This window comes from Heloderma suspectum, chromosome 2, assembly GCF_057233095.1.
Source record: "Heloderma suspectum isolate Gila_16-S chromosome 2, 16-S_ref, whole genome shotgun sequence".
NCBI classification, from domain to species: Eukaryota; Metazoa; Chordata; class Lepidosauria; order Squamata; family Helodermatidae; genus Heloderma; species Heloderma suspectum.
Genome location: NC_139459.1, coordinates 233,976,462 through 234,003,008, shown reverse-complemented (window position 1 = coordinate 234,003,008; position 26,547 = coordinate 233,976,462). Strand labels below are relative to the sequence as shown.

Below are 26,547 nucleotides of genomic sequence, written 5' to 3'. Positions count from 1 at the left end.
GAAGAGAGCTGTGTAGTGAAATAACACTAGCAGCCAAGCATTATGCAAAACATCTGACAACGTCAAGAAGGCTGCCCTCTGGGTCAACCTGTGGTCCTCATCCATGCTGGAGTTGGAGTGCAACATCTGGGGGCCACAGGGTCCCCACCCCTGCCCTAGCAGATTAAGCTCCCCTATGATGCTATAGAGTTGTAGTAGACAGGTGGAATGGATAATACCCTATTTCTGTATATACCCTATTAAGAAAAGACCCCAGAGATCCCAGTCCATCTTTTCTTCCAACTCTTAGGACCGCACTTAAGGTTAAACATAAGAGGCAGAGTAAACAGCCTCTAACAAATTCTCATGTACAATAGCACAGACTTTCATAGCCTGTCCTACTGAATCAGGCTTTTGTACACAAAGCAGGCTGTATAGCTGACAACACATTCAGGTAGTAGGAAAACACTGCTGCCTGTTGAAAGAGTCACCATGCACGTTTGCAAGTCTTCTGCACAGCAGTTTAATAGAAAGCTACATCATTTGCAAAGTGGCTTATAAGAACAGTCCCAAACATTTGCTAAGTTTGAATCTTGTCTTTTGGCAGCCATCTTTGTGCCCTTGGGAAATTGGGGAGCCTGTGCTTGGCAGGTGCATGAAAACTAGCATATCCCGACACAGGATAAAATTCAGGCTAAGACTACAAGTTATTACTACAGTCAGACAGGTAAAATAGCCAGATGATGCATTGTCTATGTTTCCCAGTGGAAATGTCAACCAAAACACACCGGAGCCTTTGCCTTCTCCCAAAGTATACTAATTGAAAGCGTCTCTACAAGATGAGGCAGCAAACTTGATAAATGGTAGCAGAATGTAATATACTTCTGCAGAGATTGGAGCAGAACAGCTCCTCTTTATCCACATTGAAATGGAGAGCCAAATTCAATAAGAGAGCACCACAATACTCCAGGTAGCTGCCCAGTTAAGTAATGAAAAAGCCTTACCACTGCTGTCAGTAAACAGAATTACTCATTTACGCTAAAGCTTAGAGGATGAGCTTTTGCAGTGTTGGAAGTTATTGATTCAGCCAGTTGCAACACTGGACAAAACACTGAAGTTATGAAGAGGCTGGCCTAAGAGTCTTGGATACTGGGAAATGCAGGCGAGTTCACTGAAATAGATGCTTGGTCACGGGCAAAACACATCCCAGAACCTACAAGACAGACAGACAGTCAGCATAGCTAAAATTATACATTTCCCACTGTTGCTCCTCTGTCTCTTAGGCCCTCCTGTTATGGGCCAGCTCAGTCAAGGTCCTCATTTACCTCGCTCCCTGCAGGTTTTTGCATTTCCTCCATCCTATTACCATGAGAGACCTGACAACTGCTGCACTATGTCAGGCTATGGAGGTAAATTTTCATAACTGATCCTAAGAATGACCTTTACTCTGGGTTGTCTCATTTGTGAATGTTAATATGAGAGAAGTAGCAGAAAAGGACCAGTTTTAAACATAAAACATGTTTTTGTGTAGGTTTTCATCTCAATTATAGACATGGAATGTGTCACTTGTGAAAACAGCCTAATAAGTCTTAGGAGATGCAATCCATGGGAACATTCAAGCTCCATTGAAATGAGCAGGAGTTGCATGAAAGCACACGCATGGTCCTGTGGATGGCTATTCATTTCAACAGACTTGCTGGGAAAAAGTACCCAGTACGTTGTGCCCCAAAACAAGAATCCATGGACCTTGCAGGTGTACAGCGGCTTCCACTCAGCCTTCGCTTCAAAAGATTCAGGCAGCCTCTATGGCTAGAAACAGGCTGAATGATGTTGGAGGACCATTCATTTGTGGATCCCTTCCAGAGCCTAGTCCCTCTTCTAACACCTCCCTGCTCCAGGGTTCTACATCCCCAACCAAAAATGTCCAGTGCCAGAGGGTAGTCAACATGTTGCAGCCAAAATCAGAGACAGTTCTACATTTTCCTTATCATGCATGATAAGTCTTCATGTAATTTGATTTTCTTGTAAAGTTGTACTACTTATATGCAAGAGTTAAATATTTTGATGCAGAAGTATACTGAAATTGAAGAAAGCCACCCCCTCGGTGCAGTTGATTTGACTTTTACATGTGTATTTTTAGCTATTGCCCTTTTTGCTATTACAGTGCCTCAACGCCATTTCTCCCATGAACTTTCTAAGTTCAGGTACCTATGGTCAAGATAGACCCCTTAGGGCAAGAAGCCACTTGCAAGACCAGCTGCATTCAGAGCTGAGGAAACATCTAGGGGCTTTGGAACATCTATTTCTTCAGGATCTGGAAGGTGGAAAAGAGATAACATGCAAAGGTGCCACCCCTTTGTTTTCCCCTCCCCCAATTGTATTGCAACCATCCCATAGTCTTTTCATGGTATGGTTGCTTCCCCTCCCAAATGTGAGCAAACTCACCTTCTGTGTATTTGCATATGTTAATTTATGCAAGTCTTTACACATTTATAGTTTTCCACTGCTAAGTACTGAGGCAAAACCAAACCTGTTGACATGCACAACAGTCTTGGCTTGAGTATATTTAAAACCGGCTAGGCAGCAGCCTTAGTCCTGGAGCAATAAGCTAGATTTCTTACATAGAATACAGTGCAAATAAGAGGGGCTTGCACTTTCTTGAATCCCAAGCTGTGTGCCTTTGTACTATGGATTGCTTAAACCAGGCCAGGTACCCTCAAGGGAAATCCTCTGATTTCCATGGGGGTTGGGGAGATTAAGGATCTCTTAACAGGCAATTCTCAACACCCTTGCCAAACTACAATGCCCATGATTCTTTGGGGAAAACCATGACAAATATAAACCAAATAAAAGTCTGTCATGTAGACATTCCCTAATCAGAACAAATTCCTTCACAACCAGGGACAGATGTGAGTACAAGATAAGATGTATGCCACTAAGGCTGGTTTCTCAAAGGCCAGTGGGCCACCTCACCTCTCTCAGCTGCAGGTTGGCTTCTCTTTCTGACAGCTGCCTCACCTAAGAGTTCAAGGCTGGCATTAAAATCTAGAAATTAAAGTTTCTAGATCTCACTGTTTCACAGAAAGGCATGAAAATGTATGATCAGTGCCGGCTAAAACCCCCCAGAAACAAACAAGAAGCCCATGGAATGAGGATCAAGACTTCAATATGCACACAAATCCCTCTCCCTCCCCTCTGTCCTCCATTTTCTGTCACTCTTGCAACTGTTTGTCCCTTTTATTGTCCCTGGTGGGTGGGGGCAACGCAACAAATATAATTATGCAAAGAAAGTATAGTTATCTGTATTGGTCTTCTTGTCATAACATACTGAACATCAAATGTGCCCGACACATAATTCCCCCCATAACTTGAGGCTCAAGCATTTCCATGCCATTTATTCCAATCAAATATAAATTGCATCATACATCACCTGTGGACCATGTTGCCTTTGATCCTGCAAGGGAGTCATTCAGTTGCCAGTTTCAACACCCTAGTTCCATGTAACCAAGCCTGAGCCCATGTAACTGAATAACTTATATTCTTGTTTATCCCCGCCTCTGCTTTCCTACCCTTCCTCTGTTGGCTTCCTCATGTCCAATTTTAGACTGTAAGCTCCTCAGACCTGGGACCTGCCCTTTCTGCAAAGTGCGTGCATACCGATGGTGCAACAACAACAGCAGTAGCTGCAGCAAGGACATAGAACCCAGGGCAGCAGGGAGGAGGAAAGTCCTATAGACCAAGGTGGGGGGAAAACTCCACATGCTTGCTGTTCCCAGGGAAGTTGCATTCCCTGGGAATTGGCAATGCTGCCCAGAGCTATACCAAGGTTGGGGTTTGCAATTTAGCTCCTACTGAGGGCATAGGGGCAGATGGCATGCGTCACAATTCCTAGCATTCCAGCTTGGACCTATACAGTCCACAGTTACATAAGTGTGACTAATAGGATGAAATGCACTTCCCCAGGTTTTGCCAAATCAATCACTAAAACGTAGGTGGTACCTATGGCACCGAGAGCACCGTCTTCATACCTACCTGTCTGGGAATGAATGAACCAGAGCCCACCAGTGAGGGAGATCCCGATGACAAAGGCTGAAAAAGCGATGCCAACTACAGCTGGGAGCTCCAGGCCTAGCACAGCTGCAGAGAAGGGGTAACACAGAACTGAGGTGGGGGCAGGGGAGAGTGTTTCTATGTATAATAAAACCTGTTGCGAGAGATGGGTCAGGTCACTGAAATCTGATGATATAGAACAAAGCCCCAAGATCAGGACTCCTGCTTCAGCCCACTTCCAGAAACAGGGAGGAAGGCCTGCATTGCTCTTGGAGAAGGGCACCAGTCCCTTTCCTTCTTCCAGCGCCTGCACGTGCATGCACACACGCAGATGCACTGAAGCAGAAGTCCTGGAGTTCTAGGTGGCATCCAGGGCTGTGTTTCCACCAGCAGTTTACTCCAACCTGGCTGCATGGTGAGGTCTCTGTGTTTCCATGGCATCGTGGCCATTCAGCACAAGCCCCACATTTTATCACAGAAAAAACGCTGCTTCTGAGACTGGTTATAGTCCGACTTTTCCTGCTTACTGCAGCTCCGTTACTGACCTGTTTCCACAACCACACTGGGTTCAGTATCATAGTCCTGCCCATGGGGCATGTAGCCTGGCCCTTGTGGGTGCGTCACTCACCTGCCCGTGACCTCCCCGGAAGCAGAGTGTGAAGGAGAGGGGGAGATGATACTGGAGGGAGCAGTCAGGCAGAGATGAAGAGGTACACTCATAGCATCCCTGGCATACAAGCGCAGTGTCTGCCCAGCCTGGGTATCCCTATGAAGTTCCCAGTCAAGGTGGTGGCAGGGAAATCAGGAGAGCCGCAAAGAGGCTTCACTGAGAGTTGTGGAATCATTAAGTTGTTAAGGTACATCCCAGTTTAGGGGAAGAAAGGGGGAGGGGGATGCTGCACACACGACTTTGCTTTCTCCCTCCTTCGTTAAAGTGAAAGTGCGCTTTAAAACTCACTTTAAAGGAAAAAACAAAAGGGCTGGAGCAGAGCAGAAGGGGGCAAGGGAGGCAGAGATGAAGAGATGCAGAACTAGTATATCATCCACTGGCTCTCTTCACCATTTCCTCCCTGTGTATTTTCCCTTTAGTGCTTTGTCCTGCTTTGTGTGGGCATGTGCTAGGGGGTGTTGCTTCTGAGTAAACACATTGGCTGTACTTTCCTGGGAGTAAGTGCCATTGAAATCTGTGTGGCTTGCTTCTGAGTAGGCATGCATAGGAGTGCATCCCCTTCAATGCATTTAATTGGAACTTCTCCCTCCCATTGACTTCACTGACTACTTCTCCTGTTTTGCTCACCAGTTTGATGGGCTTTTTTCCTCCAAGCAATGGGGAAGTCTCCCTTCTCAGCCATGCAGGAGAAAGGCTTGACAGTTAGGATGTCAATGGGTATTAAAAGTGCCTTCGACTGGGAAGCCAGCCACTACTGCGTCTTCTAGCCCACCTTGCAGGGTCCTTGGGAAGCCAGAATAAGGGACAAGAGCAACAACAGCATGGGGGTGGGGGAGCAAGCCAGGTCTAATGAAGAAGGTGTCTCCGTGAAGCAATTGCCGGGGGTGGGGACACTAGGGATGGGGATGCTGCACACACGGCTTTGCTTAAAGGAAAAAACAAAAGGGCTTGGAAGGCATGGCGGGAAACTGCCAGAAACTGGAACAGAGTGGGAAACTGGAACAGAGCAGAAGGGGGTGAGGGAGGGGGGAATTGACAGGAGGAGGAGGCAGAAACACTGATGAGGTCATCAGACCCAACCCAGACTCCACTCAGACTCCACCAGCCATCAAGAAAATAATTCAATTAGAGCTCAGTGGAAACAGCACAGAGCCCCAGGCTACAGCATTGATAAGCCGGGACTTTAAGGGCTGTGGAAACAGGAAAAGAAGATGAGACTGGGGAAATATCGCTACAAAGTTGCAAACAAAGTGAAGCCGATAGGGTGGAAACACACCCCAGGTCTAGAACCGATGCCACTCTCCAAACCTGGGGAGATAAGCCTAATGAGGCAGCATGGTAATATTTAACTTACTTGGGACTGGTTGTGTCTTCCATGAGTGGCTTGCATCCTTCAGCACTTTTCCTTGCCTGCTGGCCAGGAGACTATCTACAGAAATAAGAAGGGAATAGATAATAGGATAGCCAGAGAGAGTGTTTGCAGAAAGTAGCCTCCAGAGATGGAGCACATGATTCTGAGTCACTTCTGCCTGGCATAGCTTCGTTGCTTCTCAGCACAGACGAGCAGTGGGCGAATCAGTAAGTTCTGAGCTTGGTGGGATCACCTTCGCCCATCCCAGCCTCTGCTTGCACTTCGTGGTCCACCAGAAGGCGACTGTGGGGCAATATTCTCCAACCACAGCCACTGCTATCCAGTTTGGAGGCAGAGGTGCTGCACTGTGAGCTCCCCGCCCCCCCAGTCAACAACCTTCTTTTGGCTACTCTCTGGAACCTGTGTCAATGTTCCCACCTGGACTGGCAGCCTGGAGTGGAGTGTCCACAGTCACGATGATGGGCTTTGTGACGGTGCGCTGGAAGCGCCCACTGGCTAGCTCCTCTTTTGCCCTGCAGGCCTCGTTCTCGGACTGGCACTGAAAGAAAAGTCTGTCTCAAAAGAGTGCCTCAACCCAGCTATAGGAAACAGCCTGGCTCCAGATACCTTCCCCTTCTCACTAAGCGTAGATATCTCATTTCCCCATGTATGTTCTCAGGCCAGCATCAGAGCTCTTGTAAACAAGCCCCATTCCAGACAGCCTTCCCCCTAACTCCATCCAAGGGCTTTCACTTTCAGTTTGATCCCATCTCCTCTTAGGCACTGTCCTTCCATCCCAGGAGCAGGGATGGATCACAGATTGCGGGAAGTGGGCATAGCTGAGTAGTAGAACACATGCTTTGCATGCAGAGGTTCCATCTCTGGCATCTCCAAGTAAACGGATCAGGTGATGAGGAAAGAACTCTGCCTGGGATTCTGGGGAGGGACTGCCAGTCAGAGTAGACAAAACTGAGCTAGGTGGACAGTCTGATCTGGTAGCAGGCAGGTCCTTATACAAAGATGTCCAATCAGGACAGAAAGGCTTCAGTAGCCCACTGACACTAGATGAGGGTGGTCTCCAGCCACCAGGTGGCTGCTGGAGACCCAGATTCCCTAACCCCAAAAGCCAGAGACCTTGGGGATTGGGCCCTTGGGACTGGTGGAGTCATGAGGCTCCCTGCTGCAGAGCGTCAGGCGGCAGTGCAAGAAATGAATGGAGTCATTGGAGCGGGGTTGGAGCACAAAGCTCAGCCGTTGGCGTTCCTGGTATCCCGGAGGCAAGGCCTGACCCCAGACCACCTGCTCAGACTTGGACAAATTGACATGGACATCAGCCGCACAGCCATGCTGGACCAGCAAGTATGGGGAGGTCACCGTAGGGTCCGAGGAAGGGGAGATGAAGCACTGCTGGATGGTGAAGCCAAGGCACAGGTCATATGTTGCCAGTGAAGCCTGGAGGAGGAAGAATACACCATCTAGTCTGCAAGCACAAGTGCCTAATCCTGAAAGGCTGCAAGAAGAGACAGATCAGCCACGCAGGGATGCTGTGGTACAGATACATCCTATCATGTTATATGGACTTTGCCTGAGCCAAACTGCAGCCATTTTCCTCAAACTCCTCCAAGTGCACTATCTTGCCTGCTACAGTCTCAATGTACTGTCATCAATATGTAATGCCTTGCCTGTAAATTAAAGGCCCATTCACATGAGTTTTTCTGGCAGACGAAACCCAGCATGAAGACTGCAGATTCAACCCAACTTCTTCCACGGTTGTTATCCAAAAGTGCACAGCGAAGTATGTCTGGCTCCCAAGTGATCTACTCTGAAGTACACAGGAATTGGCTTGTAAATTACCCAGCCTCTGAGGCTGATCCATAATGGGGGAATTTCACAGGTTTCTCTCCTGTTTCCTGTAGGATTAAAATCCACACCACAGGCAAGATTCTGCACCACCACCATCACCATTATCATGTATTCTGTACTAAGAAAAGCAAAACTTGACCAGCTGTATGAACTATGTAAATTGAGAAACACTGCTGCATTTATTTTGGTTTTGCCAATCATGTGGAGGGACAAGGTAATCTGCAGGCCATCGAAATCTTGTTCCCAACTCCTGGAAAAGGAATTGCCCACTTTCAAGCATATCTTTACTACCATGACGGCAAGAAACTTGCATTATAAATGAAATGCTGAGCTTCTCAGGGAACTGAATTCTGCTCACAGCACAACATTCTGTTAAGTTCTTTGTGCTCCTGGCAGAATTGCAGCACGCACACAATTATTTTTTTAAATGTTTTTATCTGTTTCCCTGAATAAATCTTGCTTTATTAAGATTGCCCATTTCATCCTGATAGTTTAGTACACTCAACACCTCCCATTTGGATCTTAGCACTATCTTTTTTATTCTTTAGGAGTGAACTAGGAACTTAGAAATTCTGGCATAAGGATAAAGGTGTATTGCCGGGATGGCTAGCCTTCTAGAGTTAACAGTTATATAGGTGAAGGAAGGCTGAGGTGCAGTTTGTTGTGTCACAGTGGGGCACACTTATCTAAGAAACTATTAAAGGGATAGGAGTTTTAAGGCTGGAGGGATGGGCTGTCCCTAGTGAAATCTTCCCCAACCTGGTGGCCTCCAGATGTGTTGGAATACAACTCCCGTCATCCCCAACCGGCTATTGGGAAGGCTGCACTAGTGTGTAAACATTTGCCAGTTCCAGTATACTCCCCTCTCTGTGTTTCTCAGGTCTCTCTACCATCCTGGGATTCAGTGTGAGATAAAAAGGTGGTAGTAAGATATCCCTTGAACTGGGCTTCAGTAGGAAATCTGGTGAGTCCCTACTTGGCTCTTTTTGCTGACAAAAACATGGCCAGCGCTGACTCTGAGTGTTGCCATGCTAAGCAGGCCCCTCTTGCATTGGAAAATGGCTCACGCTGTGCTGTCCTTTGAGTATAATTTGTCACCTGCAGAAAGCAGACCAACTGCCCTGTGAGGCCTCGAGAGAGATGTGGGGCATGCTGGCCACCACCTCCCTGTGCCAAGATAGCAGAGGAAGCCCACTGACTTGGGCTCATTTAGGGACAGGGCTCTGGAGCCTAACCTCTGCATCATCAAAGCCTGTTCTTGCAGATTCAACATCAGCTTTACCTCCACAAAGACCCGGCTGTTGGCTGAGACTGTACAGGGTCCTGGTTGCTTGGCAAAAGCCTCAGAGTTGTAGACCTCCAGGCTGAGCAGAACATTCCCATGGTAAAAAGGAAGGTCCTGGAAGGCCATGGTGGCTTCTGGGGGAGACACCTGGGTTGAAGAAGATGAGACACAGGAGGAGAGCTGTGGGAGAGAAATGGGATTGGACTGTGGTTTGATGTACAAGATGGCCTAGGCAAAGAGAGCCCCCGAGCATCTGGATCAGAGCCAGCCACTGAGCAGAAAACACCCCTATACTGAGAACTAAGAAAGGCAACTCCAGACTGCTTACATCCAGCCCACATTTCTGGTACACTTCCTTAATAAGAGTCACGCTCACAAATGCAGCTTAAAACCTTAAGCGGCAGCATACTGGGATCGAGAAGGTGCCTGGTTTAACAAACAAGTAAGCAAAACAAAATGAGGGTGATCATTGCAAATACAAACAATCAACAAATGCTAAAGAGCACACAACTACTATACAATTAAATACATTCCTCCATATACACGCTTCTTTCAATTCTTTCCCCCAAAAGGACCATTTCAAATGTCTTCTCAAATGTTTTTTCATTCCCTCCAATAACTTAAAACCTGTACATAACCCACTAAAGTCTGCTGGCTACTGATCAACACTGGCAGCTGGTAGTCCTTCTCAGGAAAGAACTGGGGCCTGTTTGCACGACAACGGAAAGAGAAGGGAGGAGTGGCTCACCCACATTTTTGTAGGAGATGCTTTTGGTCTGGGCAGGGCTCCACGAGGATGTACATCACTTCATTCTAAGTGGCTTCACATAACTTACTTCCGGGTAGGGTGTGTGCATGTGCGGAATGAACGTCCTCTGAGTGGCAGGGGCTGCTCAGCCAATAAGAGAGGCTCCCCCCCTTCCAGGCTCCGTAAGGAAGGTTCGAAGTAGTTACTTCCCTTGTGTAAGACAAGCCTCCCAACAAGCCCCAAGCCTCATTGAACACAGTGGGAATTACTTCTGAGTAGATACATATGCTTGTCCTGGGAAAGAGGGGGAGAACACAGAGATGGGAAACAGGCCCCCTTTCTAACCAAACCGATACCGCACAGGATCTCTGTAAAGAAGCTGTGCATTAGTTACTTCCTAAGGCAATAAAGCAGATGACAGAGAATCAGAGCCTCAAGGTCGCACTTAACTGCGCTTACGGAATTGGGCTTTAAACTGTGCCATTTCAATTGAGGGGGATCTCTAAGTTCTGATGTGGGCAGTCAGATGGCAAACACAAGGGGAGTTACTTTTGAGGAGACACTAATGGGTTTGTGCAGGGACAGGAAACACACCGGAAACACCCCTGGGTAGGGCTAGCATACCCAAGGTCAATGCAGGTGTTGGGGGACACAGCAACTATGCTGGGGAGAACCCAACTTGAGGAAAAGAATCGGACTTTAAGCAGTCTCAGGAAATCCAGGTTTTCCCTGATAAGCTCCAGGGTGGCTGCTGGATGGCCGCAACATCATATATCCCTAACGACCTCCACAGGCAGCTGGCTTGGAGTACATCACTGGTGGAAACAGGCCGCTGGAAGAAGTGTGTATATGGAGGAAGGACCTTGGTTATTCAGTGGCAGGACCTGATGACGTTCAACAAAATGGAATATTGCCAGATGCCCATAGCTTTCCTTTCTTTGTCAATATGTTATTCCTTTAAAAATATACATTTACCTATTCAGGAATTTAGAACTTCATGCCTTTCATTCCAACATCACTTGTGTGGATTTTAGTTGTTTGACTTTGGGGGGTGGGGGTTTATTGTTCATGAGCCGTTAGGTATTGTATATCTTATTCCATGTACGATACATGTGCATACACTTTGTAATAAAATGTATGTAAGACTTTTGTATGCATATTAGAGTTCAGTGGCTTAATTATAGTAACTGTGTGCTCTGTAGCATTTGCGGGTTGTTTGGTTCAGTTCCCAGCATCTCTAGTTGAAAGATTTCAGGGTGTCAAAGCTGGCAACGGCCTCCGCCTGGCATACCGGAGGGGCCAGTGCCAGTAAGAGCAGGGGATACTGGGCTACCTATCTGGATCAATTGTTTGTATAAAAAAGCTTCCTATGTCCATGTCATGGGGGTCTTCAGTGGCAAGAGAACGCCTCCCCCCCACTGCCCTCCCCATTCACATGAAGTCACACTGCGGGAAGCCAGGTCTCTCTGCCAATCTGGAGGTGCCAGCCTGGTTACTCACTCTCTGAGGATCCTTATTTTCATGCAGGGGTTTCTGCTCCCCAAGACAAAGGAACGATTCCACCCCCTCTATTTTGGCTGTGGGCAGTGGATGGACAGTAGCACCGTCCTCCTGCAAGAACGCTTCCCTCATCTCCCAGCCTACTGTAACAGCCCCTGGGAAGTGCCGTTTCTCGACTGCGAGTCTGGGGGGAGGCAGAAACATGGGCCCAAATAGCTGAGGATCCTCTCGAGGAGCAGGTGCAGCCTCTGCAAAGAAGAAGCAGATGTGTCAGTGTGATGCAGCCACATCCAACATGTACAGCTGATACCTTTCAGTTAGAAGACGATCTCTTCCATCCATTACCCAAGTGAGGGGTGTAAGACAAAATATGGTGTGTCTCCCTCCAATCCTCCATAGACCAAGCCACCCTTCCCCAACCTGGTGCCCTCCAGATGTTTTGGATTGCAGCTCCCAGCATTCCTGACCATTGGCCATGCTGACTGGGGCTGATGGAAGTTGTATTCCAACACATCTGGAGGGAGCCAGGTTGGGGAAGGCTGGTCTCAGCATTCAGAATAAAACCAAGAGAAGTGGGAAAAATCTCCATAGACTGTGCTAGGGCTGAGCCATGATTAAGCGCTCTCTCTCTCTCTCGCCCTCTCTGACACACGCGCACACACACACACACACAGTGAATAGCACACACCTTTTGAAGAAGTCGGGAGGGCACAAAGAGAGGTAAATGTGTTCACCTACTGCACAGGAGTGGCTTCTCTCTGCCTTACCAAGACATCCCTGTCTTGCCACACAGCACTGCAGCAGTTTTATTGCGCCCCTGCCCACCCCCCATGATGAACTAGGGATGACAGAGAATTCCACCACGGATCTCAGTGAGGCCAAATGCCAGTGCATTCGGCCCCCTGAAATCCATGGCGGAACCAAGTCCCCCCGCCCCACCACCCTGCGAAAGGCACGCGAACTGGAGCACCTACCTGGTGCCGTTCACGCTGCTTTGTGAATGGCGGCCGCGTCTGAGGCTGCCATTTGCTTCACGATTTTTCCCGTGATAGGCTATGTAAATGCTTGTGTAGCCTATCACGGCTAACACAGGGACGCCATTTGCGGGGGGAAAAACGGGAATGCATCACGGGAAAAACGGGAACCTATCATGGGGAAAAAAAAGGGAATGCAAATGGCAGCCGCTGTAGCCACCGCCACTTGTGTTCCCTTTTTTTCACCTTGATAGGCTATGTAAATATTTACGTAGCCTATCACGGTGAAAAAAAGGGATGCAAATGGCGGCGGCTACGGCCGCCGCCATTTGCATCCCTGCGCAGCCCAGCAGAGGCCGGATGTCGCTGCGGGTGGCCCCAGCTGGCAGCTCCGTGGAGTTGCTGCGGAGCAGAGCCGGCTGGTGAGGATTTCGGGGGGGAGGGATGGAGCGCCTCCCCCCACCGCAGATGTCACAAAATGCAACAGGTAAGTCGTTTCATACATCCTTATGATGAACCCTACATTCCAACAGACCAACAGTGCCCCCTAGAGAGTCTATGATCATCCCACTACTCTGGAGGCCTGCAACAGAGAGAGATCCTGCGTTTTGTTCCCCAATACACCTTTTAAGGGTTATCCTTTTTTCTTTTCTTCCTTTACAATGCCTCAGCTAGTCCACACAGGCCAGTCCTTTGTAATGAATTGTTAAACAGCTGGATTTAGCCTCTAAATAAATTTCCAATTGGCAAGCTGGATTACTTTCATTAAAAATTGAACTTCTCTCACAATTGGTCCAAACAACAATCTGTCTCCATACAGGGGTGGCTTTTACTGGTCTCAAATTTCCATAAATAGTTGAAGCCTATTGGAACCATCCAGCCAGGTGACCAAAGATGTTTTCTCCGAAACCATCTTTCCTTGTGCCCCTTCTCCTGCGAACTCTGCACGTGATCTGTAACCCAAGACTCTACTCAAGTAGGTAATATGTAACTAGCTAGGGGCACAACCCTATGCATGTTTAGACAAAAATAAGTCCTATAGTTCCCAGCATCCCCCAGCCAGCCATGCTACTGAGGGATGCTGGGAGTTGTAGGATTTATTTTTGTCTAAACATGCATAGGATTGCACCCCAAGTTAGATTAACTTAATTTTTGTTTTGCGAGTCTGTGTTTATGATTGTTGCTTTAGCTTTTTCTTCCCTCCTGCCCCCTTTTCCCAAATAAACATTTTTGTACCATGATATTTGGCTGCATTGTTTTAAAAGAGAATTTCTCACTCATTCAGGGGTGAGTCACTTGTGGCCCTCCAGATGATGATGGACTGCAAACACCATCATGCCTCACCATTGGCTATGCTGGCTAGGGCTGATGGGAGTTGTAGGCTAAAACATCTGGAGGCCTACAAGTTGCCTCTCCTGGACTAGTGTGTATCAGAAGCTCAGCCTGACTGTTGGCAACCTATTGGAATTCTTTTTGGGAGAGACCCTTATAAAAAGGCAGTCCACCAGTAGAGAAAATCCCCACACCCCAATTCATAGATAGCAGGGTTGGAAGGGGCCTATAAGACCATTGAGTCCAACCCCCTGCTCAGTGCAGGAATCCAAGTCAAAGCATCCCTGACAGATGGCTGTCCAGCTTCACCTTGAATGCCTCCAGTGTGGGAGAGCCCACTACCTCCCTAGGGAACTGGTTCCACTGTCGGATTGCTCTAATAGGAAGTTTTCCTGATGTTCAGCCGGAATCTGGCTTCCTGTCACTTGAGCCCATTATTCCGTGTCCTGCACTCTGGAATGATCAAGAAGAGATCCTGGCCTTCCTCTCTGTGACAACCTTTCAAGCACTTGAAGAACACTATCATATCTCCTCGCAGTCTTCTCTTCTCAAGGCTAAACATGCCCAGTTCTTTCAATCTCTCCTCAGAGGGCTTTGTTTCCAGTCCCCTGATCATCTTCATTGCCCTCCTCTGAACCCTCTCCAGTTTGTCTGCATCCTTCTTAAAGTGTGGTGCCCAGAACTGGACACAGTACTCAAGATGAGGCCTAACCAGTGCTGAGTAGAGGGGAACTAGTACTTCCCGGGATTTGGGAGCTATACTTCTGTTGATGCAGCCCCAAATAGCATTGCCTTTTTTTGCGGCCACATCACATTGTTGGCTCATATTCGGCTTGTGATCTACAACAATTCCAAGATCCTTCTCGCTTGTAGTATTGTTGAACCAAGTATCCCCCATCTTGTAACTGTGCATTTGGTTTCTTTTTCCTAGGTGCAGAACTTGGCATTTATCCCTATTCAATTTCATTCTGTTGTTTTCTGCCCAGCGCTCCAGTATCAAGATCACTTTGAATTTTGTTTCTGTCTTCCAGGGTATTAGCTATCCCATCCAATTTTGTGTCATCTGCAAATTTGAGAAGTATTCTCTATACCTCCTGCTCCAAGTCATTAATAAACATGTTGAAGAGCACTGGGCCCAGGACTGCGCCCTCCGGTACCCCACTCGTTACCTCTCCCCAGTTTGAGAAAATCCCATTGATAAGCACTCTTTGAGTCCAATTCTGTAGCCAACTGTGGATCCCCCTGATAGTTGTTTCATCTATCCCACTTTTAGCTAGTTTGCTCATCAGGATATCATGGGGCACTTTGTCAAAAGGTTTTCTGAAGTCGATTCATCTCAGCCTCTAACAGTTCAGCAAGATAGGTCTCCAGAATACAGTCTAAAAGTAGGAGACCAGGAAGCTCTAGTGGTACGTTCCCAAGATCTCTGGTGGACACTTTCCTCATTCATGTCCATTCAGGCCCTCTGTATATCACCTACCATTCATCCCGACAACAAGGAGAAACCTGTTCACCCGCTCAGCCTCCGTATAGGATGTAAATGCAGGCAGTTTCTGCTCTTCTGCATAGTGCAAAGGATCCCTGGCATAAGCCAGCCCAGGGGACGTATGCTGGGTCACAGTCAGAGGCAGCTCCATTTCTGTGCTGCTGACAACAACTTTGTGTGAAGCCTGAAAAGAAAACAGAGCCCAAATGACAAGTGCAGAGCACAGGATCGGAGAGGAGCAACCGGCAACACATTGGGCAGATGGCAGCACCCAGGCAGGCACTTAGAAAGGCAGTCCCACCTTTCGCCGATGGGGAGTAACCTTGTGGGACGGAGAGGCCCAGCAAGGAAGCCAGACTCCTTGGCTCACTTTAGCAAAAGGGGGAGGCAAGCCTGGAGTTACACCCAGCCAAAGGAGCAGTGCTTGGCACTGAGGGAGCAATGGTGAAGGACCAGAAGAAGGTCAGTAAGTCTGCATCCATCTATCCATCTAATCTGTGTGTGTGTAGATACTTGCCTCCCCCTTCCAAGTATTGGCCATCCTTGGCACAGGAGAGCAAGCAAGTTGGCCTGGAGTGTACAAATCTATTGCTGGAGCAGATCCTGCCCATACCAGTACATGCAGTTGGCCAGTGAGGCGGTGTGCTCGAACCATCCACTGGGCAGCTCCTTCACTCTTCAATATCAAGAGTAGCCCCTGGCGAGGGGACCTTCTGACAGCATGGAGCTCCACAGTCAAATGGGCCAAGCTGGACCTGGAAGAGAGCATACTGCCACCCCCACCCATGGTATCAGACCAGGGGACTAAGAACCAAAGGAGCCAAAAAGGACCAGGCCCCCAAGCACTGCCGAGACTCATCAGTCCACACACACATACAGTTCCCACAACATTCTAGGCCTAATATCCCCACACCATTAGCTGAGGCTCCTCAATTCTGACCCGTAACCTCTGCTATGCCGGCATTGACTGTCTGCCTCCCACCCCATGCTCCAAATTGACCCCCGTCTTTTTACTGATATCTTAATTATTTTAAGAAAAGCATTGCATGCAACAGTTTAACATATACATTCCCCCCAGCCCACCCCATGTAATTCCCCAACCATCCCCTTCCCTTCAACACTAATTTCAACCTTCCATAAAGGTCCCTTCCTGTTAAAATCTTGTTACAATTGTTATACGTTCGCCCACGCATTCACACTCCCAAGCTCAGGCTTTGCCCAGGCACACACCTTGGAGCAGCTCCTTTAGAGAGGATGATGTGAACTTCAAGGTCTTGAGGAGGGTCAGAATTCAGGCAAACTCTCAGGGGCTGGAGCCGGCGCTCAGAGGCAAAGTGCCTGGATGTCAGGAAATTCCTACGCAATTTGCAAGTGGCTGGTGCAGGCCCATCTGAAGGAGAACAGGAGAAAATGAAGAATTTGTTGCAGTCATTGGCACAGGGTCACCCAAGAAAAAACTGCTGTGACTATCAGACACCCCTTTTTGCTCTGGCCAGGCAAGCAAATCACACCTTGGCTCTTTTGACTTGGCAAAGGGTCTCCCATTTACATTGATGAGTCTATTTATTTATTTCATGTACATTCCACCTTTCATCCATGATAGAGCTCAAGGTGGAAGGCCTAGATGTTCCCGGTGGTCTCGCATCCAAGCAGTGACCAGACCCAGACATTCATAGATGCATCAAGGTTTGTTGCAACAGGCTGTGGCTTGTGACTTAGGCCTAAACTCTCTGCAAAAGCCTAGCCCCCTTCCCAATTACTGCTGGAAACTGCTAGGCACTGCAGGTACCATCTCGTTGCTTTCGTGGCCCTGCCCCAAGGCTGCTGCCTCTCCCTCCTAGGGATGTATGAGAATTCCGCTGGGGGGGTGAAAACACTACAGATTTTTCCAGTTCATCCTGATTTCGTTCCACTTCCCCCCACTGGCATCAACTCAATCTGTAGCAAGTCTAGCCCAAAAATGGATTCCAGAATTTTTTTTAATGGCAGCAATTTCCACAAAAAAAATTTGTGGTGGGGAAACCTTGAAATTTGTGCAAATGGTGTCTTTTTTTTTAATGTGTATTGGCGATCTTGTGCACACAATCGCAAGTCCGCCTGTCTGCACTATGTAGGTCTGCAGAGGCATATTCTCGTCTTGTCAATATCCTTGTCAGGTTCATGCTCTCCACACACCACTTCCTTTAGCCCAGCAGAGCCATATTCCATACTTGTCAAAGAACTTGTCAATTCCTTGCCCCCCCCCCCCCCGGAAGTGCCAAAGTGGAAAATGAAATTGGCAAGTTCTTTGACAAGTAGGGAATATGGCTCTGCTGGGCTAAAGGAAGTGGTGTGTGGAGAGGATTAACCTGACGAGGATATGGACAAGAGGGGAATATGGCTCTGCGGGGCTGCATAGCAGACAGGCGGACTTGCAGTCGTGCACAGCTGGCACAAGATCAACAATAAAAAAATACTTTGAAAAACAATGACACCATTTGTGCACATTTCAAGATCCTCAAATTTAAAAAAATTGCACAGATTACAATTCATGCAAAATTACTATTTGCACAAGTGGCGGAACCCATTAAAAATTGCACAACATGTTTCCGGAATCAGAAAGAAAAAATCCACTACAGCCCTCCACCACTTATCAGAATGGAAATGCTGCAGAATCCCCTTGGGCTTAAATGGAATGGAATTCCCAGCATTACACATCCCTATTCCCTCCCCACAGAATAGAGTCCACTCCCCTACAGAACCTGTCTCACTGTGAACCTGCCTGGGTATTAATATCTGCAGGAGGGGCCCTTCTGAGGGCACCATTACCCACAGAGGCCCATTTGTGGGCATGCATGGAAGGGTTTTCTCCAGTATTGCCCCCAAACTATGGAATGTGCTCCTTCAAGAGCTACAAACAACCCCAGTCTCTTCACGTTTAGAAAAGGTGCGAAGACACATCTTTTCAATTTAGCCTTTCAAAATAAAAAAGGTGCTTTTTTTTACTGTCCCTCCCCTTCTGTCAGAGCCAATATCTCCCCTCTTCACCCATACCAGCCCCCAGGCGTGTGTAGACTGTGTTGACTCCATGGTACTCAGCCAGAGAGGTGACCCCGCCGTGCTCCTTCCGTGCCCACTTTAGCAGGCCTCGGGGTGTCTCTGGGAAGTCGATCTCAGTGGAAGCCACTGGCCCAGGGGCTGAGATGCTGGAGCCAGGGGAGACCTGCAAACAGGAGGAAGGACAAGGATAAAAGATTCTGGCCTGGAGGACCTGACCCCTCTCTGATAGCCCAGGCCAGGGAAGCACTAAGGATAAATAGTGTTGGACTTTAACCTGGGAGATCTGGGTTCAAGTTCCACCTTAGGCATGCCTCTCTCAGCCTCAATTTCCCCCATCTGTAAAATGGGAATAATAGTAACTTACTACACAAGATGGTCCTGAGGACAAACAAGGTTAGATGATAAAGCACTTTGTATATGTTAATATAGATCATGGGTTGGTTCTTCTACCCTTCCTTCCTTCCTTCCTTCCTTCCTTCCTTCCCACAGCACTTTGCTGTTGCTCAGCCTCTTTGTTTGCATAGGGCAGGGACCCCAACCCTCCCCCCTGACCCAATAATCCTCATGATGCTATGCAGGTGCTTCAGCCCAAGTTCCATTCTCACCTGAAAAGTCCAATTTTTCCCAGGGGGAGACGGCAGCATCCAACTTACAGGTTCCAGGGAGTGCAGTACAAAGATGGGGGCTCTGTCTAGGGGATTTGGGGCCAGCACAAGAGTGACCTGAAATAGAAGGTCAAGCGTTTAGGCAGATGGGCAAAGGGGGGGCAGGAACAGGAAGAGAACTGGAGAGGCAGAAACTTGTGCAACAGAAGGGGGCACAGATAGTGATGTGCATGTCCCCTGGGCACTAAGCACTTGGGACAATATCAAGGTGAGTGGAGGCCAAATCCAGGATGCTGCCCCTTTGCTTCAAAGATTAGCTACCATATTCATTCATAACCTTTCCTTGACCTTGGGAGATTGCTCGGTGGCTGCGAAGCTGCCATGCAGGGCTAGCATTATTTCAGATTGGACTAGAAGAGTCTTGCCTTAATGCTTGGGACATCTTCCACTGCAGTGTTATCTGGGTGGGGCGGCCTGGCTCTCTAGCAGAGCCGGAGCAAGAGCTCTCATTTAGCATGTCCTGGAAAGGGCTTTGCAGGACCTCAGAGATGCAGAGGCTCAGGCCCAGGAGACAAATCAGCCCGCCCATCAGCCCCAGATGGCCACGCCCCACCCATTCCCCCAATCACAAATTGTGTGGTGGTTTCCTGGCTTTTGTGCCGCATTTTCCCCCCCCCCCGCCGTTCTTAAAACTTGAACTACCCCTCCAGAGGCTTAGTTACCAGCAGTCAGACCACTGAGCTAAAATATGCTAGAATTTTTGGCCCCACACTTTTGCTGACCACTGGAATACATCCCCCAAGAGCTTTTCTGCACTGGAATCCAGCCCTTGGGCTGCAAGAAGTTCAACACCCCTGCGATACAGGAACCAGAGGGCACGTATGAGCTTCCCTGTGAAAGCAACTCCCTGTACCTGGCCATTTGCTGGCACTGCCCTGCGCAGGCTGATGACATGCACTTCTTCCCCTCTGGTGGAGCGTCCCCGGCTGGTGCACCCACTACCTCTCCGCAGTAGCTCCCAGAAACCCAGCACTGGATGGGGGTTGGTGGCAGACAAGGGGAGACAAGTGAGATGGTGCCAGGCAGCTGCCGAAGAAGGAAAACAACATTTGGCCCGCTGGAAGAGAGAGGTTTCCAGGGATCTACTTTCCACTCTACATTGACCAGGTTTGGACAGGCTGTGGCAATGGGACCAGATAAGGGCTAGTGCATGTTTTGTGGCCCACACTTTGGGATCACTCCAAGTTGCTCTACAGTGTACCTGTCACCAAGCAGTGGCTCTCCGAGTCATTTTTATTTTGTGTTCAGGTTGTACAAGTGGGACCTGCAACAAAATGTTGCAGTGTATCCTCACCCCCTAACAGGGATGCTCTTGTTCAGTGCTTCAGTCAGCCAGATGTGCCCTCCAATTCAAGAGATCATAAGTTGTAAGGGGCTCAATCAAGCCAATTCCATCTCTGGGCTTCTGTTTTGCTGGGCTTCCTCTGGGCTTCTGTTTTTCTTTTCCATGATTACTGAGCATGCTGGGTCCTCACCACCAGGTATATTTAGGGGGGTGGGAGGTTGCCCCCTTTAAGTTCTGTTTGGTTTTGCATTTCTGCATAATTCTGGCTCAATACCTCCCTCTTGTTTCTCACTGGCCGTGTTTTGGCTCCAGTCCTGTTGGCACTCAACTATTTGAAAGCGCTATTAGAAGGAATTGTTATGTATTGTGCATTTTAGTTATTGATTAAATAATTATTTTGCTTATTGTAAGTAATCCAACCCTTTTTGTGTTGGAGGGAGAGATAGGATATGAATAGAATAGATTAGATTTTCCCCACTGCCACCACTGAGAGGTGGGGTTAGGGGAGGTAACATATATGGTGACATATATGATGACACTACATACAAGTATCACCATCTGTATGAGTGTTACACTATTCCCAATAACATGGGTGGGCAACTTGTGGCTCTCCAGATGCTTTGGCCTACAACTCCCATCATCCCTCATCATTAGCTATGCTGGCTAGGGCTGAGAGCTGTAAGCCAAAACATCTGGAAGGCCACAAGTTGCCCATTCCTGCCCTATATAGGCAGTCTTCCCTAACCTAGTGCCCTCCAGATGTGTTGATCTACAACTCCCAGCATGCCCCCGCCAGCCATGCTGGCTGGAGGATGCTGGGGGTTGTAATGCAAAACATCTGGAGGGCACTAGGTTGGGGAAGATATGGTGACCCACTACACATGAATTAGATACCACCAGTTATGTGGCAATAATTAGGACTGGCCTCTACATACAGAGCAGGCACATGTGAAAATGGAGAGGTAGTCCTGAGGTGGTAGAACATTTGGGACTCCAGGTGGGGGTGGGAAATCACCTTTGAATCCTACCCTCCATAAAAAGTGTCTTGCAAAAAGTAAAGTAGCATAGCAAGGAACAGGCTGACCTAGTTTCTTTCTTCCTACAATATTATTTGCAGGAATTTTTTATACATGGCGGAATATTTGAAAGTATTGAATATTTGAACACTGCCTGAAATGGCACAACCAAAATAAAAAAAGAACAGCTGCACCAATTGAATTCCCAATGCGTTTCAACATGGGTCTTTATCAAGCAAAAAACTCTTAGAGATTGTTCTGGAGGATTCCTTCTCCCATGTCAAAACATACTGGGAATTCAATTGGCGCAACTGTTCCTTTATTTATGTATTTATTTAATTAATGAAATTTATTAATCGCCCATCTGGCTGGTCACCCAGCCACTCTGGGTGATGTACAAAGTATATAATAAAACAGTTTAAAACAATAAAATTCTACAATAAAAACATTTTCTAAAATACTCTAACCCACCCCAAATGCCTGCCTGAACAACCACGTTTTTAATGCATGGCAGAAGCTCATTAAAGAGGGGGCATGGCGGAGTTCCCTAGGGAGGGAGTTCCACAGAGTGGGGGCCACCACAGAGAAGGCCCTCTCCCTTGTGCCCACCAGTCTAGCTGTCCTGGCTGATGGGACAGAGAGAAGGCCATCTGAGGATGATCTTGTTAAGTGGCCTGTCTGGTGTTGCTGGAGGTGCTCCTTAAGATTTTCATTTCCAGCCTTACAACTGTTTTTTTCTGATCCCTGTTGGTAGTGTTGCTGAAATGGTACAACCTCCTCTAGCGCATGATGAGTCTACCACCTCATCCTGCTGTTTTCAGCCACCCGTAACAACGCATACTGGCCCCAACGCCAGCCATGAGGAGAGGCACAGCGCACTGTACCGGACATGGAAGTGTAGCTGCAGGATCCATTTGTGGTGTGCTTGTTCAGTTCTGGAATGTGTGCAAAACTAAGGATGCCTCTCTGCATGTCCCTTTCCTTCACCTTTCAGATCAGAAACTACGCCTCCTAGGCAACCAAGGGACCTTCTCTTTATAGAAAGCAACCACTGTCTGCTGGCAATCAATTCAGCAGGTAGTGAAGGATCTCCAACAATATGCTATGCGCCACTCACAGGAACCGCCTATGGTTTGGCTGTCCACTTATGTCCTACAGTAATCAAGGTCAAAAACAATGCTGAGTACAGAGTGGGAGATTTAGCAAGCTGTTCACTTGTACTCACACATTACAAGACAAGAACAATGAAAAGCATCTAGTAGAATTAAGAAACACCCTGAATACCAGTTAAAAGCATTTCAACTTTTCAACAACTTCATCGACTTGTTCTAGTGCATGGACAGAAAATTTGATCAGCCTAGGGGCACCATTTAGATCTGGAGTGTTGGGGGAGACACATTAAGCAAAATCAAAAGGCCTGCTCTGAAATACATATAAGGTTAATACCTCCAAGATTGCAAAGTAAAATCTATTTTAAGTGTTGTGATTGGAGAGAGAGAGAGAGAGAGATCTTCAATGTTCTGTACACAGGACTGCCAGCCTATGTCTCTCATTCACTCACACACAGACACACTTTTTTTAAAAAGGAAAAATGCTAATTATGCATGCCAAAGGTTTTATGCCTTTGGCATACATAATCAGTAAACATTCCATTAAATTCTTTATAAAAACAGCACAGTGTTTTGAACCAGCAAGCTGGAGAGAGATACAGGTGCTCTAGAAATGGTCACTTGAGATGTATAGTATTCCAGGGGCGGGGGGGCGCTCTTACTCCCCATCCCCCTCCTGTCACCCCTGCAGCAGCCTTGACAAACCACTCAAGCAGGGGCATGGCATCTCAGCAGCTTAGATTTTACCTGTTCCAGAGCAACCCCAAAGGACAAGCAGCAGCAAGCACCATTTCCCTGGGTGATGTTTTGGCTGGCCGTTCCCACGCATGGTTTCCCAAAGTTCAAAACAGGGCTGTGGATCTTCTCTAGTTCCACCCTAGGTAAGAAAACAAAACTAGGGCAAGAGAGCAGGGAGTTGAAGGGAACGCTGCTCTGAGACCTTAGAGCTCCTTGTAAACACTCTCTGAACAAATCAACTTAATTTCCTGTCCAGATTTCAGGATCGGACGCCAAGAATTTCCCTTCCCACTCCTGCCCTGTCTGTCTGTCTGTCTCTCTCTCTCACACACACACACACACTCTCTCTCTCTCTCTCTCTCACGCACATCCCAACCACTCTCCCTAAAAATTTTTTTTAAATCCCTTAATACAGCTTCATGACTGAATAAATGCCTGTAAGCATCCTAGCACAGGCACAATCACAGTGGGTAACGGGGGTTCCCCCTTTCAGGGCATGCTTCTGGATGTAATGGGGCATATTTCCTGATCTGATGACTAAGCACAGGTCAGGAGGGAAGACAGGATTTCCAGTTCGATGCTACAAAGATCGCAATTAGCTCAACAAGAGCAAAGCTCTATCGCCCCACTGCAAATTCTCCGCAACCCTTTCTGCTCCTTGAGCACTGGAAGCTTGTCTTCTATGAGTCAGACCATTCGTCTATCTAGCTCAGCCGTGTGGCACCTGTTCAGACAGTCAGCATCTCCCCAAGGCTCTCACACAAGGGCCTTTCTCATCACCTGCTTCTCGGTGCTGGAGCTTCAAGTGATCCAACACAGGACCTTCCTGCATGCACCGTGCTCCGCCACTGAGTTATGCTCCCTCCACTCCCGCCTTTAAGCACTAGACAGCAGGGGAAGGGCTGTGGCTCAGTGGTACAGCACACAGTATGCATGCGGAAGGTCCCAGCTTCAGTCCCCGGCATCTCCAGGTGGGGCTAGGAAAGATTCCTGCCTGAAACCCTGGAGAGCCGCTGCCAGTCAGCCCCGACAACAGCAGGCTAGATGGACCAAGGTTCTGACTCCATAGAAGGCAGCTTCCTATGTTTGATTGCAAAGACTTTATCCCCTTTTGACTCGGCTTTCCCCAATAACTCCTCTCCCTATATCACCTCCCTCCAACTTCTCAAAGGTGCTTTCTGGCGTGTGGCCTTATTTTTGAAATAGAAATACATCAAAATGGCAAGAGCTGGCGTTACAGGATCCGAGGGGTGGTAAGTAGAATTTCTCACACCACCCACACCAAGCAAGCAAGCAAGCAACTAGAGCTCAGCCTGCAAACTCCACATGTCAGGATGGATGCCAGGGAAACGCTTACCTTGCCCAATAGACCTGCTCCGCTACAATGTGATCTAGATGCCACTTAGGAGAATTGAAGAGGGGGGTCAGACAAAGTGCTACCTGAGTGGAAGAGCAGGAAGGAAGTGGGAGGTCTCACACGACTCCGGAGGATGCAGAGATCACGGACGGTTCCGTGCCTCTCATCCCCGTGCTGGTGTGGTTTAGCAAACAAGAATAAAAAAGATACAGGTCTATGTAAGGTTAAAAATAACCATAGTCCCGTGGGAGGGTCAAGTTACAAGTGAGAGGGAGGGTGCCTGGATTATGTGGCAGGCAGCTGTTGATTCCTACAGGGATTCAGGGGCGGAGGAAAGGTGTTAGAGAGGCAAGGAGTGGACACTTGCAATAGCAGCATCCAGGTGGCCCTGTGTCTCTCTCCTCCCGCCCCTGATTTCAAGGACCTCGCCCCACTAGTAGCAGCTTCATCCCTCTCTGGGGCAGGCAGAAGGCTCCCTGCCCAATCCGACAGCCACCAAACCAGCGACCTTCACCCAGACGATATCCCACAAAACAAGAAACACAAGGCAAGCACTTGGGTTGCCAAGGAGATGGGTGGATTTATGATTAACGCAGGCAGAGGAGGAGACTACCTGAGAGGCACTGGCAGGTATGCTGAGCCCCATGCCGTGCTGCACTCTGGGTCAGCATGACCTGCTGCCACCCCCATGAGGTAGGGCTTGGAAGGAGACATTCCAGGAAACAGGCCTGGCTTTAATGGATCATTGGTCGTGGGACAGAGAAACAGCAGCAAGGAAGAGGAGGAATTTCAAAGAGGCCAAGGGGAAGTTGTCCCTTTACACCCCATTCACCATTTCTAGAAAACTGTGGCAGACTTTGGGACATACTCCAAGGTCCTCAAGAAAAGTATCAGGCCTCACAGGGCGGGATAAGCTGTGTAGATCAAGTCAGTGGCAGGCCTAAGAACAGATCTGACTTGCCAGAACAAAGCATTCTGCAGCATCTTAGAGCAGGGATGGGAAACATACTGCACTCGCTGTATTGCTGGACTACCACTGCCATCACCTGACCAATGGCTATGATGGATGGGGCTGACGGGAGTTGAGTCCAACAGTGTCTGGAAGGCTACAGGTTCCCCATGCCTGCCTTAAAAACGAACAGATCTGTCGCAGCATGGGCTTTCCATGGACTAGGGTCCACTACGGCAGTGGCACGGCAGGACAATGCCTAGCAGTAGCACTCAGGGCTTATCAGTTGGCTGGCGTTATATTTGGGTGCCAGGAAGTCTGGAAAACAGATCGTGCGGTGGACACGCAACACTCGTGTTGCTCAGTTCCCAACTGGAGAACAGCAGTTGTCACCCTGCTCCCAAAGGTCCAACACTGACATGTTCTAAATGAGCATCCAGGGTAAGTGGGAACTTCACCGTGGCAGTATTCATGTCACGCACCCTTCTGGCAGCCCGGGCCCTGTCAGCCACACTGCTTTCCCAGATGGGCATGTGCATTCTGACTTGCTGCCACCTCTGCATCTCAACTCTGATTCCTGCCGCTCTGGAGGCATCCGGCATTTAGAAGTCTTGTCTCTGTTCCTGGGGAAAACCACAGCCCTGACTGCTCCGAACCCAGAATCTGTAGAAGTGTTTAACCATTTTTTTTAACCATTGCCTATGAACGCTCAGTCCCAAGTACTGGCTAGCTTGCATAGAACTATTTTATCTTACACCAGGATATCCGTTTTGTATTTTGTTGGTTACTCCACGTCTCTCACCCGCTGATCCATCCCCTTCAATGAACTTTTTTTGTTTACTATAATTGGACACCAAGTGTTATGCAGTTACTCCTGGAGAGCACATCTGGCTGGGCAGAGTTTTTCTCTCACAGTGAGGTACCCCTGGAGCATTTCTCTCATGATGATTGAACACAAAGCCAGCCTTGCTTTTGCCCTTACAGTTTATGGCCTTCCCCAGACCCCCACCCCTGTGGCCAGCCAGTCCCCACATTAATTCCTTTCCTGAAAAGTCTGCAGTCAACCCCTCCCAGGATACATTTCTCAGCCTTCTCGACCCTGGTGCCCTCCAGATACCTTGGACTGCAGTGCCCAACATTCCTGAACATCG

At 48.3% G+C, this 26,547-nt stretch overlaps 2 protein-coding genes across 4 annotated transcripts in view; one reads left to right on the top strand and one right to left on the bottom strand.

Moving 5' to 3' along the window:
* EVI5L (ecotropic viral integration site 5 like) overlaps positions 1 to 4,195 on the top strand; it is a 69,893-nt gene extending 65,698 nt beyond the window's left edge. The window contains exon 21 of the mRNA XM_084838509.1: positions 3,943 to 4,195. The gene's annotated coding sequence lies outside the window, so the exon portion shown is untranslated. The remainder of the gene's footprint in view (positions 1 to 3,942) is intronic.
* LOC146354264 (transforming growth factor beta receptor type 3-like) lies at positions 279 to 24,470 on the bottom strand. 3 transcript variants are annotated; one of them, XM_084838519.1, is made up of 16 exons: positions 24,448 to 24,470; positions 23,100 to 23,229; positions 19,796 to 19,968; positions 18,883 to 18,999; positions 18,272 to 18,440; positions 16,469 to 16,628; positions 15,852 to 16,008; positions 15,233 to 15,422; positions 11,447 to 11,694; positions 9,196 to 9,345; positions 7,185 to 7,502; positions 6,489 to 6,609; positions 6,054 to 6,128; positions 4,012 to 4,116; positions 2,953 to 2,997; positions 279 to 1,192 (listed from the first exon to the last, which is right to left on the bottom strand). In XM_084838519.1, the coding sequence occupies exons 2-16, from the start codon at positions 23,179 to 23,181 to the stop codon at positions 1,113 to 1,115; spliced, it is 2,190 nt and encodes a 729-aa protein (XP_084694645.1). In that variant the 5' UTR covers positions 23,182 to 23,229; positions 24,448 to 24,470; the 3' UTR covers positions 279 to 1,112. The 3 variants fall into 3 exon arrangements, with proteins under 3 accessions (XP_084694645.1, XP_084694644.1, XP_084694646.1); XM_084838518.1 differs by lacking the exon at positions 24,448 to 24,470 and adding an exon at positions 2,188 to 2,293 and having other exon boundaries at positions 491 to 1,192; positions 23,100 to 23,261; XM_084838520.1 differs by lacking the exon at positions 2,953 to 2,997 and having other exon boundaries at positions 491 to 1,192; positions 15,852 to 15,993; positions 24,448 to 24,467.
* Between the last annotated feature and the right edge of the window lie 2,077 nt (positions 24,471 to 26,547).

Excerpts from the sequence above, each read along its gene's own strand:
- LOC146354264 (XM_084838518.1), bottom strand. The coding sequence starts at position 23,181 with ATGCGTGGGAACGGCCAGCCAAAACATCACCCAGGGAAATGGTGCTTG. Across the intron at positions 19,000-19,795 it reads CAGTGCCAGCAAATGGCCAG|GTCACTCTTGTGCTGGCCCC; the intron begins GTACAGGGAGTT and ends CTTCTATTTCAG. Across the intron at positions 2,998-4,011 it reads GTTCATTCATTCCCAGACAG|GTGAGGCAGCTGTCAGAAAG; the intron begins GTAGGTATGAAG and ends TTGAACTCTTAG.